Consider the following 13,602-nt stretch of genomic DNA (forward strand, 5'->3'; position numbering starts at 1 on the left):
ATTATAAATCATGCTGCTATAGAAGGCTAGAAATAACTAAGATCAGAGCAGAACTGAAGGAGATAGAGACACAAAAAACTCTCCAAAATATCAATGAATCCAGGAGTTGGTTTTTTGAAAAGATCAACAAAATTGACAGACCACTAGCAAGACTAATAAAGAAGAAAAGAGAGAAGAATCAAATCGACGCAATTAAAAATGATAAAGGGGATATCACCACCGACCGCACAGAAATACAAACTACCATCAGAGAATACTATAAACACCTCTATGCAAATAAACTGGAAAATCTAGAAGAAATGGATAATTTCCTGGACACTTACACTCTTCCAAGACTAAACCAGGAAGAAGTTGAATCCCTGAATAGACCAATAGCAGGCTCTGAAATTGAGGCAATCATTAATAGCCTACCAACCAAAAAAAGTCCAGGACCAGATGGATTCACAGCTGAATTCTACCAGAGGTACAAGGAGGAGTTGGTACCATTCCTTCTGAAACTATTCCAATCAATAGAAAAAGAGGGAATCCTCCCTAACTCATTTTATGAGGCCAACATCATCCTGATACCAAAGCCTGGCAGAGACACAACAAAAAAAGAGAATTTTAGACCAATATCCCTGATGAACATCGATGCAAAAATCCTCAATAAAATACTGGCAAACCGGATTCAGCAACACATCAAAAAGCTTATCCACCATGATCAAGTGGGCTTCATCCCTGGGATGCAAGGCTGTTTCAACATTCGCAAATCAATAAACATAATCCAGCATATAAACAGAACCAAAGACAAGAACCACATGATTATCTCAATAGATACAGAAAAGGCTTTTGACAAAATTCAACAGCCCTTCATGCTAAAAACGCTCAATAAATTCGGTATTGATGGAACTTACCTCAAAATAATAACAGCTATTTATGACAAACCGACAGCCAATATCATACTGAATGGGCAAAAACTGGAAAAATTCCCTTAGAAAACTGGCACAAGACAGGGATGCCCTCTCTCACCACTCCTATTCAACATAGTGTTGGAAGTTCTGGCCAGGGCAATCAGGCAAGAGAAAGAAATCAAGGGTATTCAGTTAGGAAAAGAAGAAGTCAAACTGTCCCTGTTTGCAGATGACATGATTGTATATTTAGAAAACCCCATTGTCTCAGCCCAAAATCTCCTTAAGCTGATGAGCAACTTCAGCAAAGTCTCAGGATACAAAATTAATGTGCAAAAATCACAAGCATTCTTATACACCAGTAACAGACAAACAGAGAGCCAAATCAGGAATGAACTTCCATTCACAATTGCTTCAAAGAGAATAAAATACCTAGGAATCCAACTTACAAGGGATGTAAAGGACCTCTTCAAGGAGAACTACAAACCACTGCTCAGTGAAATCAAAGAGGACACAAACAAATGGAAGAACATACCATGCTCATGGATAGGAAGAATCAATATCGTGAAAATGGCCATACTGCCCAAGGTAATTTATAGATTCAATGCCATCCCCATCAAGCTACCAATGAGTTTCTTCATAGAACTGGAAAAACTGCTTTAAAGTTCATATGGAACCAAAAAAGAGCCCGCATCTCCAAGACAATCCTAAGTCAAAAGAACAAAGCTGGAGGCATCACGCTACCTGACTTCAAACTATACTACAAGGCTACAGTAACCAAAACAGCATGGTACTGGTACCAAAACAGAGATATAGACCAATGGAACAGAACAGAGTCCTCAGAAATAATACCACACATCTACAGCCATCTGATCTTTGACAGACCTGAGAGAAACATGAAATGGGGAAAGGATTCCCTATTTAATAAATGGTGCTGGGAAAATTGGCTAGCCATAAGTAGAAAGCTGAAACTGGATCCTTTCCTTACTCCTTATACGAAAATTAATTCAAGATGGATTAGAGACTTAAATGTTAGACCTAATACCATAAAAATCCTAGAGGAAAACCTAGGTAGTACCATTCAGGACATAGGCATGGGCAAAGACTTCATGTCTAAAACACCAAAAGCAACGGCAGCAAAAGCCAAAATTGACAAATGGGATCTCATTAAATTAAAGAGCTTCTGCACAGCAAAAGAAACTACCATCAGAGTGAACAGGCAACCTACAGAACGGGAGAAAATGTTTGCAATCTACTCATCTGACAAAGGGCTAATATCCAGAACCTGCAAAGAACTCAAACAAATTTACAAGAAAAAAACAAACAAGCCCATCAAAAAGTGGGCAAAGGATATGAACAGACATTTCTCAAAAGAAGACATTCATACAGCCAACAGACACATGAAAAAATGCTCATCATCACTGGCCATCAGAGAAATGCAAATCAAAACCACAATGAGATACCATCTCACACCAGTTAGAATGGCGATCATTAAAAAGTCAGGAAACAACAGGTGCTGGAGAGGATGTGGAGAAATAGAAACACTTTTACACTGTTGGTGGGATTGTAAACTAGTTCAACCATTATGGAAAACAGTATGGCGATTCCTCAAGGATCTAGAACTAGATGTACCATATGACCCAGCCATCCCATTACTGGGTATATACCCAAAGGATTATAAATCATGCTGCTATAAAGACACATGCACACGTATGTTTATTGCAGCACTATTCACAATAGCAAAGACTTGGAATCAACCCAAATGTCCATCAGTGACAGATTGGATTAAGAAAATGTGGTACATATACACCATGGAATACTATGCAGCCATCAAAAAGGATGAGTTTGCGTCCTTTGTAGGGACATGGATGCAGCTGGAAACCATCATTCTTAGCAAACTATCACAAGAACAGAAAACCAAACACCGCATGTTCTCACTCATAGGTCGGAACTGAACAATGAGATCAGTTGGACTCAGGAAGGGGAACATCACACACCGGGGCCTATCATGGGGAGGGGGGAGGGGGGAGGGATTGCATTGGGAGTTATACCTGATGTAAATGATGAGTTGATGGGTGCAGCACACCAACATGGCACAAGTATACATATGTAACAAACCTGCACGTTATGCACATGTACACTACAACTTAAAGTATAATAATAATTTTAAAAAAAAATCATGCTGCTATAAAGACACATGCACACGTATGTTCATTGCGGCACTATTCACAATAGCAAAGACTTGGAATCAACCCAAATGTCCATCAGTGACAGACTGGATTAAGAAAATGTGGCACATATACACTATGGAATACTATGCAGCCATAAAAAAGGATGAGTTTGTGTCCTTTGTAGGGACATGGATGCAGCTGGAAACCATCATTCTCAGCAAACTATCGCAAGAACAGAAAACCCAACACCGCATGTTCTCACTCATAGATGGGAACTGAACAATGAGATCACCTGGACTCGGGAAGGGGGACATCACACACCGGGGCCTATCACGGGGAGGGGGGAGGGATTGCATTGGGAGTTATACCTGATGTAAATGATGAGTTGATGGGTGCTGACGAGTTGATGGGTATAGCACACCAACATGGCACAAGTATACATATGTAACAAACCTGCACATTATGCACATGTTCCCTAGAACTTAAAGTATAATAATAATAAAAAAACAAAAAACAACAAAAAATTTAAAAAAAGAAATTTTAAGCACACACACACAAAAATGAAAAAACCACAAAGAATATTGTCTTGGATTTTTGTAATTTACTTTAAGAATGCTTGGATAATCGTAATGTTATCAAATTGGTAGCTTCTTTTATAAAAAAGAGATAAATATATTTGTAAATCCAGAGGATGCACAGTTGAATGAATGGAGCTGACTGTGGCTAAAGAGTTTGATCTGGTTTATGGATCCCGTAGAAGAGCCAATGACAGTGGCTTTGTTTTTTTTTTTGTTTTTTTGTTTTCTTTTTTTTTTTTGAGGCAAGAGTCTCGCTATGTTGCCCAGGCTGGTCTCAACCTCCTGGGCCCAAGAAGTCCTCCTGTCTTAGTCTCCTGAGTAGCTGGGACTATAGTCATATGCCACTGGATCTGGCTGACAGTGGCTGTTATGGTAACACAGCTTGATTACCTGGTGTCTCATACTGTGCAAGGATGTATAACTGGGTTGCATATCTTTGCCCTTTAGTTTTTATGTTAGGATAAGTGAAACACGTATGGAAATAAATTCATAGAAAAGAACATTAATGGGGAATAAATATTGCTGAGTGACCTCTGTACATATTAAAGCTACTTTAAAGTTTGTGGGGTTTTTTTATTTTTTATTTTTTTTAATGTCAGAGTATAATCTACATTTAGTACAATCTGAAAAAGAAGTCTACAGTTGCTCTGGGTTCTCAGTCTTTTTCAGGTAAAGCACATTTGTTAGGCACTGTCTGATCCAGGGATTGCTACTATTTAATAGTATTGCCAGATCCATCATTTTATATGCTTGTGACTTTTCCTATCTCTATTTTGTTTTAGCATGAATGTAACCCTGAATAGTCACGTTTGCAGTATTTGCTCTTTGTTAAAAATACAGTTTTAGGATTCATGTGTCTCTTTTTGTCATTGGCCTTTTGTTTTTTACCCCTTTGAATTGTCCTGCTTTTCCAGATTGAATCAATATGTACCTTACATGCACTGATTGATGCTTTATGTCTCCTTAAAACATATAAAACCAAGCTGTAACGCAGCCAGCTTGGGCACATGTTGTCAGGACCTCCTGGGGCTGTGTCATGGGTCATGGTCCTCACATTTGGTTCAGGATAAATCTCTTCAAATATTTTACAGAGTTTGGCTTTTTTGTCAATAGTTCTTACCAGTGGTCTCCACTGTTTTGCATGTGTTTTACTGCAATTTAAACTGAGGGTGTTTTCATCTTTGTCGTTGTGCTGCTTGTGTTCTATCTTGTGCTTCTTTCTTCCCTTCATTCTTCTGACTATAGAGGTTGATTGGGATGGCACAGGTTGGATTTGGATCCAGAACACTAGTTGTCATCTTCTTATGCGAGACTTGTTTATCCCAGTTATCAGACATAAGCCTAATTTAAGAAAAGCACATGGCTTCCCTCCTCTCCTGTTTCATAAATGTCTTTCTTCATCCCCATAAACCATCCTTGAAAACCACTCTAATTTTTCAAACTTTTTTTCTGATTAGCCAGTCTTTCTGAAAACTTGCAGCCCAGAGTTACATGGGGAATAATATCAAGTAAAATTGATATTTTTTCATGCAGGGTTTTATTCACATTATGAACTGTTTTAACATTGTGTTATAGAAGTCAGTACTGGTACATCATACTGGATGTAAAAAACTCATCTCCCAAGACAGTGTTGTTAAATGTTGCTAAACAGGTCTGGCTAGAGTGGGCAATGTACAAAAATAACTCTAAAGAACAAAACTGGGAAGAGTGTTGAGAGACCACAACAACTTGAAAGCAGAAATTAAAAGTAAAATAAAGAGAGCAAAGCAATGTGTTTCTCATTGGGCATAGTTCCTGAGGGACCCCGTATTCAAATACCCTTTGACATCGCATTTGAAATCCTTAGCTTCCAAAGGCCACTGATACCACAGAGACCCAACAGTATGTAATGGTTCCCTCATCTCCTGGGCCTCTAGACACCTCCTATTACAGCCCCACATTTAAAAATAGCAGGGAAATGAGGGAAAATCATAAACTAGCTATAATAAAATTAGTGCTTGCATGAAAGACTATTGCCAGAGAACAGCTTTTAGAAGGCCCAGTGCTGCCAGAAGGCCGCTGGGTGTTGGCAGTATTCAAACATTCACTGGCCAGCACACTGAGACCTGTATTAGGCATATTATTAAAGATATAGCATGCTTTCTTTATGATTGTGAGTGCAAAAAGTTTTTTTAAGTAATAGAAAATGTATCAGAAAAAATAGATTGTCATAATAAATACATTACTCTTTCTCACCAAAATAGAAGTAGAAATTAAATAACTTTGACTGAAGACGAAATATTTCTGCATTTCTCAAAAAGACCACGATGAAGTGAAGGGTGTCTAAGAGCTAACATCTAAGAAACTAGATGTCTAGATGAGGAACAACCAAAAACCGAATTCTCTGGTAATCTGCAAAGGGGAAAAAGTGGGAATTAGACATGAAGGTATGGTGAGGATCATTGCATTTCCCATTAAATGCATACTTATAGAAGATCTGGAATTCTCATTACCACTTGAAAGGAAAACTGATTCTCTTTTAGAATCAGATATTTTCAAACTAGTATTTCACAGAGCCCGCTCTGGTTCAGTGGTTCTTGCTACTAAGTATGCATTACCATGGCAATTGGCTTTTGTTCCTACATATATCATTAACATAGATGAGTCTTGAAGTCAGTCTGCCTTCAAGGATGTTTTCCAGTGACCTAGATGAAAAGATTTTTACCTAACCTCATGAATCAGTCTTTTAAAAGAACATTTGTTGGCACACGCCCCACACTGTCTCTGCTGTTGAACTTGTAGTACTCCTTTCCTGTGCCCACTGCAGGCGGTACCTTGGATCCCATTTCTCTGCAATGTTCTTCTTTCTAGAAGCCTTGGAAAGAATGAGCTAGAGGATTTCAGTAGTAATGCTGTTATGACAGCCATTCAAGTGAGAACCTTGGTTAAATCGAAAAAGTTGGATCAGCATCCAAAGCTTTCATTTTAAGTAAACTCTCTGGTAAGGCTGCAGGGACCAGATCATTAATCTGGTTTATATCCTCCATTTGCTTTTAATCTCTTTAGTTTACAGAGTATGCATCTCCACCCTAATAGGACAATAAAGAGCCTGTTCTTGATGGCACACTAGGCGTTGACATACCCTTTAGGTTTAAATAAGGTAAAATACCTGATATTAAACTTTGAAAATGTTAGTAAAAGGATTTCAGTGCAGCTGACTAGTCCTAGTCCCAAAGGACTTGATCCTGTCCTGTCCTATTATGTTGGAATGTGGCATATGAATCATTTTAGAGAGACTACAAAAATAATTACTGAGCAAAGACATTTGGACTTAGTAATGTTCTAATTGATATTATTGGCTTTAATATGTCTAGGGAGTACCCACTTCTGATTAGGTACTGCAGGTTTAATTCATGTGTGTTGATTGGATAATAGGATTAATAGTACTAGGTTTAATTTATATGATGATCTTCCTCTGAAGAACTCAAAAATATTTTATACATATTAGCATATTCAGTATTATGACTCTCAAGCATCCATATTTATTTTTTGTTACATTTTATTTCTCTTATTTACAAAATAATTGACATAGGTAAAGGATCAAAAGAAGGCAATGACTTTGGTCCTCCTCCCACCAAATTCCAGAAACAGATATTAGGCTTGTCTTGTTCCCATTTTCTACAGAGTGATTTGCCCTGGCACCTAGCTGTTTTAGCGTCCTGAGTGACTATTAAAAGCAATAGATTTCCCAGCTTATAAACTTTCTTCCACATTGATATGCCAAGATTAGACTCTTGAGAAACCTACTGGAGAAACCTTGCCAGGAAATAGGAATAGAAATCCAACTGTTCTTTCTTCTCACTAGAAACCAGTGTTTCTGCGTAGTTAGGTAACTAGCTTCTTTCAAGATATAGAGTAAGAAATCACAGAAATTGGTCATAGGAAACATGTTGTAGGTCACTTAGCCCAAGGTGTAGTACAGTACACTACTAGTCCCCGACATGTACCTAGAGATCAACTGTTACTCAGTTTTCTCAAATGGATATAATCCTAGCAATTCAATATTGTTGATGCCTTCTAATTTTGAGTTTAAAAGTAGTATAATTGGAAAGGTTCCATATTTAACCCTGTATTTAAATCAGACTGTTTATAAACACCTGGAGAACAGTGGTTTTTGTACATATAACTCACGTTGTCATTGAGATGCCATCATGTAGTCATTCTGGTGAAGTCTGGGTTTTTATAGGGTTAGTAAGTAGACAATTTTTGGATGCTTAACGGTCACTATATCAGTTTTATATTGCCATAGTAATGCTCTGTGACAAAATAACCACAAAACATGGGTAGCATAAAACCATATACATTTATTTTTGCTTATACATCTTTGACCTGAGCTGCATTCCATGGGGCTTACTTACTTGTCTGTAGTCAGCTGAAGTCAGTGGCTTGGCAATTTCCCTGATTATGCTCAGCCTCTCTCGCATATCTGAGGCCTCCCTGGGACAACTGCTCACCAGGCTGTCATCCTCTAACAGATCACCTTGGGCACACTATTATGATGAAAACAAGGAGCAAGTGCTTGTCAACCTTATGCTTGCATCACATTTGCTAACATCTATTTGTCTAGGCAAGTGAACGTTGCTGAACCCAGAGTCAACCCACATCCCCATTGGAAGGAGTGAAGATTTTGGGTTATCAGTGCAATCATCATTATACCTCAGTGTGGTGGCTTAATTATCTGATAAATAAGCATGACTGAAAATGATACACGCAGGTTGAAGATACCTTAATGTGTATTATATTCCTATGATTCCTTTTGAGAAAGTAATAAACTTGCTGTCCATGTTGTCAGAAGGGAAAACGGGACTAAGAGTGACTAGAATCAGCTTAGCTGACATTTTCATACATGCTTTTTAATTTAAGCCCAACAAAAGCAGAACTTTTTTTTTTTTGAGACAAAGTCTCGCTCTGTTGCCCAAGCTGGAGTGTAGTGGTGTGATCTTGGCTCACGCAACCTCTGCCTTCTAGGTTCAAGTGATTCTCCTACCTCAACTTCCTGAGTAGATGGGACTACAGGCGCATACCACCATGCCTGGCTAATTTTTGTATTTTTAGTAGAGACAGGGTTTTGCCATGTTGGCCAGGCTGGTCTTGAACTCCTGGCCTCAAGTGATCTGCCTTCCCCGGCCTCCCAAAGTGCTGGGATTACAGGTGTGAGCCACCACGCCTGGCAAAAAGCAGAAACTTTTAAAATAATTGTAATAATTATTGCCATCCCTGAAATATTTAGGCTTTCTCACCTCTATCTGGGGGTTGTTGAAGGAATAATGATGAGATAACTTCTAAAGGCCATTTTCTGTTCTAAGATCTTTATGATTCAATGGTTACTACATAGTTTTTCTGAATATATGTATCATTTACTATGTCTGGCTTTTTGTGTCAACATTGCTTCCACTAAATTCTTGTCCCAAGAATTTTAAGCTTATAAATAAACTTGTATAGTCAATCATCAGCAACCTGACATAGGAGATGATTTTTGAATAGTTGCTGCTGGTCATTTGACAACACTGACATAGTAACATAAGCACCCATTTACTAAGCTTCTCTTGTGTCCCATGCGGTACATGCAATATCTCCTCTAATCCTTATAGTCAGCCACAGATACAAGTGATATCTCTACTTTGCAGATGCGGAAACTGAGGTACCTTCTTAGAGAAAACATTTCCGTTGGTGATCTGGTATCCACCTCTTCTCATTTCTCCCTCTACAAAGACTGGTTGGGAGTAAGTAAATTAATGAGCACTGATAAACCATTTGAAAAACTATAGTTACTAGTTCCTCACATAGGCAGAAAATCATGGGATGGATACATGGTGTGCATGACCCCACAAAAGACAATTGCTTGAAATTACCATTGAGCAATACATCAGTCTTATAGTTCTATTAATTGTGTAAAATATGCAAATTTTCATAATAATTTTACAAAACCACATAACAACAACGAGCACAGGATTCATAAATGTATGTAATTTATTCTTTATTCTTGCAGCATATTTGTGAAATATCTGTTGTGGATTCTGTTTTAGAAATACTTATATATTTACATATTGTCTTATTTTCAAGGAACTCATAGATAAAGTAGATTCTCATGTTGAAATTGTCATTTTTAGTGGTCAAAAAAATAGAATATTGGTAGTTCCATATAGTTCAACCTAATATTCAATACTGTTATCTCTGGGGGAATATAAGGAATCATTCAGAAGTCTCTAGAGATAGATCTTCACCCTGGATCTTGCTTTTAAACTTTACACTTATATTGCAGACTTCAGTGTATATCACCGGTACTTTCAATTCAGCAGGTCTAAACCCATGTTCTTCATCTCTTTTCCCTCCAATGTGGTCATTCTGACTCCCCTGATGCTCCATGCAGAAACCTGGCAGTTTTTAACATTCCCCACAACCAAGGCAGTCTTCAGGCCTCATTTAAGCACATGTGCCTGCACATGCATGTGTGTGCGTGTGTACACACACATGCACATGTGCGTATATTTATTTATATCTATATATCATATATATGAAATATCTATGTATCTGTCTATCTCTTCCAGATATCCTTTATTCTTCTTCCCGGGGCCTGTAATGGACACCCTCATCATCTTCTCCCGAATACGTTTAAACATTTTAATTTATGTTCTGTGTTGCTTCCCACATGATGGAAGAGGCACGGTGTATTAATCCATTTTCATACTGCTATGAAGAAATACCCAAGAATGGGTAATTTATAAAGAAAAGAAGGTTTAGTGGACTCACATGTGGTTCCACATGGCTGGGGAGGCCTCACACTCATGGTGGAAGGTGAAGGAGGAGCAAGGGCATGTCTTACATGGCAGCAGGCAAGAGAGTGTGTGCAGGGGAACTCCCCTTTATAAAACCATCAGATCTTGTGAGATGTATTCACTATCATGAGAGCAGCATGGGAAAAATCTGCCCTCATGATTCAGTTACCTCTGATGAGGTTTCTCCCATGACATATGGGGATTATGGGAGCTATAATTCAGGATGAGATTTGGGTGGGGACACAGCCAAACCATATCACGTGGCCATAACAATAACCTCTGAATTGGTCTTTCTGCCTCCCCACTCCCTCTTTTTAACCCATTCTCCCTAAGATCTTATAGTAGAATTTCGAAGTGCAGATCTAAACAGAGCATCCTCCTGTATCAAATCTACCAACAAGTCACCATAACCCACAAGTCAGTCTAAACTTTTTAGCTGTGGCCCTTTGTGATCCAGCTCCTAATTGCCTTTCCACTATCATTTACTGCTACTCTGTTTGTGGATCCTATTCTCTATCCTGACTAACCCCCTACTCCTTTTGTTCTGAGATAAAAACTTAGATCAAGCTTATCCTCTCTGGTCGGCCTTCCCTAAATGCTGCATCAACATGATCTCTTGCCATATAGAATCTGAGGACTGATCTATCAACATCACCCCATTAAAAGTACAAAATACTATATTATTATTACAATTATTATTATTATTATTTTGCTCCACACACGTATAAGAATTAACACAGGAACATACTGAATAGTGTAGGTATAGGAGAGTAGGATGATTATATGAAATGAAAAGAAAACTGCATCAGTATGTAGTAAATTGTCTTCATTCAGAATTGAATGTTTATGATTAAAGAAAGCAATAATGTACTTATTGCTGATTTTTTTTGGCCTGATATTCATTTTTGTGTCACTGGCATGAGATGTTTATTTTGGGCTATTGTATGTAATGTATTATAATATGTGAATCACAAATGCAATAGAGTTTTACTGTTTTTAAAAAGTTGAGTTGCTCAATCTCTCTAAACCTTTGTTTACTCGTCTGTAAAATGAGGATTAAGACATATTTCAGAGGCCTGTTAAAGAGATTAAATGAATGTAACACATTAACATCATGTATAATATACAGTAAGGATGTAATAGATGCTAGTCATTATTATTATTGATCTTTTGATGGCAAAAACTGTCATTTGTCTCTTATTCATCTCAATCAACACCTAACGTAAAGCTTCCCCATGAAAGCCAATTTTAGGGCTTTCTTAAAAATACTTTGGACTTTTCAACTCTGATTCTAGAATTCTTCCAGACTGCCTTCTTGGCTTGCTTGGTCTCCTCTTGTTGGTCTTTGCTAGTTTTAATTCATGACCCACCCGTGCCTCTCACCCCTTCGCTGGGCTCTGTAGCTTGGCTTCCACTCTGTTCCTGGTGTGCTTCTCTGTCAACCACTTTGGATCTCTGGTAGTCTCATAAAGGTCTGGCTTCTGGTAGTCATTCTCATCGTAGGAACTATCCCCTTCCCATAAGGAAAGCCCTGGTTCTCCATTTCTACTTGGGCCTTGTGGGATGACATATTTGCCCTCTTTATGTATATAATAAATGAGAGAGTCAGTCACTGCTCCTTGGGGAACTCAACAAATAGCAATCCTACTCCTAGATCTGTCAGTTTAGTCTCTTCATTAGCATTGATTTTACTTTATTCATATTTTTTCATTTTAAGAGGGAAATCTCATAGTTGATTGTATCGCAGATGAAGCTGTAGAAATCAGCTGTTAGTTTATATTAAGCTTCAGTGACTAAGAAATATTATGGACATAGGAAACTTATTTGAGATACTTTGATGTAAATAAGAGAAGATCAAAGAAACAAATTGCATGATGAATATATTGCTTTAAAAGACGTAACTTTAATGAAGCCATACTGTAGTATGGAAAACTATTTTTCTAGATTAGCAGCTCCAAACTATTGCTTGCATAAAGCCTAATTTACAAAGTCAGTGACTGAGATGACTAAACATTGTGTCGGATATAAATGGCTGCAGGGTTGTGTTAGTTGTAACAGTTCAAGTGGTTGAACTACTCTTATGTGACAGAGGAGACACCAAGGGGTCTCTGATTGAACTGATGACCTTAACTTTGATTTTGCCTAGTATCACAGTCTGTTGAGGGATATTTTAGCCTGACTTTGCTTCCAGGTATTCCTGATTCCCTTCCCCTTCTCTTTGTTATTATTTCACTCGAGAGACAGAGAGAGGGAGAGTGAGAGAGAGAAAGAGAAAGGATAGACATCCAAAGCCTGAAGTTATCTATTTTTCATAACAAACTTTGTTGGCCCTGTATAATGTCAGTTTAGTTAGGAGTCTTCTAAAGTGTTTCTGATACAGAGTCTTAGAATACTAGATTTCAAAGCATCTAGGCCAGTGTTTCCTGGCCTTAGATCTGAACTATATTCTGTGAGATGTTAAAAGGTATTCCAATAGTGAGATGATTATATGGGACTAGTAGATGTATGATATCCTAGCTACTTGAGAGGCTGAAGTGGCAAGATTGCTTGAGCACAGGAGTTCAAGACCAACCTCAGCAATATAGTGAGGGCCAGTCACAAAAATAAATAAATAAGCATTGGCTTCTTTCTGCTGGAGCTCTGAGAGCTTTAAATGTGCTAAGGCACTTTGTTAATCATAAAGGGAGGCATTCGGTAGAGAGGGTTATTCAAATTTGTTTGAATTCTTTTTATGTGAAACACCTATTAACATCTATTGGAAGGATCAGTTAAAATAGTAAGTCAGACAGAGTACGCCTCTTTGCTGCTCAAAACTATCAGAGTAGCTTCTCATCTCACATACAATAAAAGCCAAGATCCTTTGAGTGGCCTTACAAGACCTTTCAGAGCTTGAGCTCCTTTTCTCTTTCTAACCTCCTCTCCTGCAACTTCCATCATGCTTGGGCTTTCTCATTGAGGCCTGCAGCTATCATTGTGTTGCTAATATTCTCCCGATTCCTGCACAGGTTTCAGCCTTCTACTGTACTAACTATATCATTACTCTACTTAATTTTTTCATTGTCTGTTTTCTCCTACTAGAATGTTCTATGATGACAGACTTTTTTGTGTATTTAGTTCTCTGTTGTATACCCAGAACCTAGAATGCTGTTTT

The 13,602-nt window shown here is 38.1% G+C and overlaps 1 protein-coding gene across 10 annotated transcripts in view; it reads left to right on the top strand.

The window, feature by feature from the left end:
- TTC28 (tetratricopeptide repeat domain 28) overlaps window positions 1-13,602 on the top strand; it is a 727,080-nt gene that overhangs the window by 437,761 nt on the left and 275,717 nt on the right. For 5 of the 10 annotated variants that reach the window (XM_015457345.4, XM_015457346.4, XM_045364303.3 and 2 more), the window contains one exon: window positions 9,303-9,398. The exons of the other annotated variants lie outside the window; for them this stretch is intronic. In XM_015457345.4, coding sequence (XP_015312831.3) covers window positions 9,303-9,398 — 96 coding nt within the window. The remainder of the gene's footprint in view (window positions 1-9,302; window positions 9,399-13,602) is intronic. 10 annotated transcript variants of the gene reach the window in all.

This window comes from Macaca fascicularis, chromosome 10 (assembly GCF_037993035.2).
Source record: "Macaca fascicularis isolate 582-1 chromosome 10, T2T-MFA8v1.1".
Taxonomy (NCBI): Eukaryota; Metazoa; Chordata; class Mammalia; order Primates; family Cercopithecidae; genus Macaca; species Macaca fascicularis.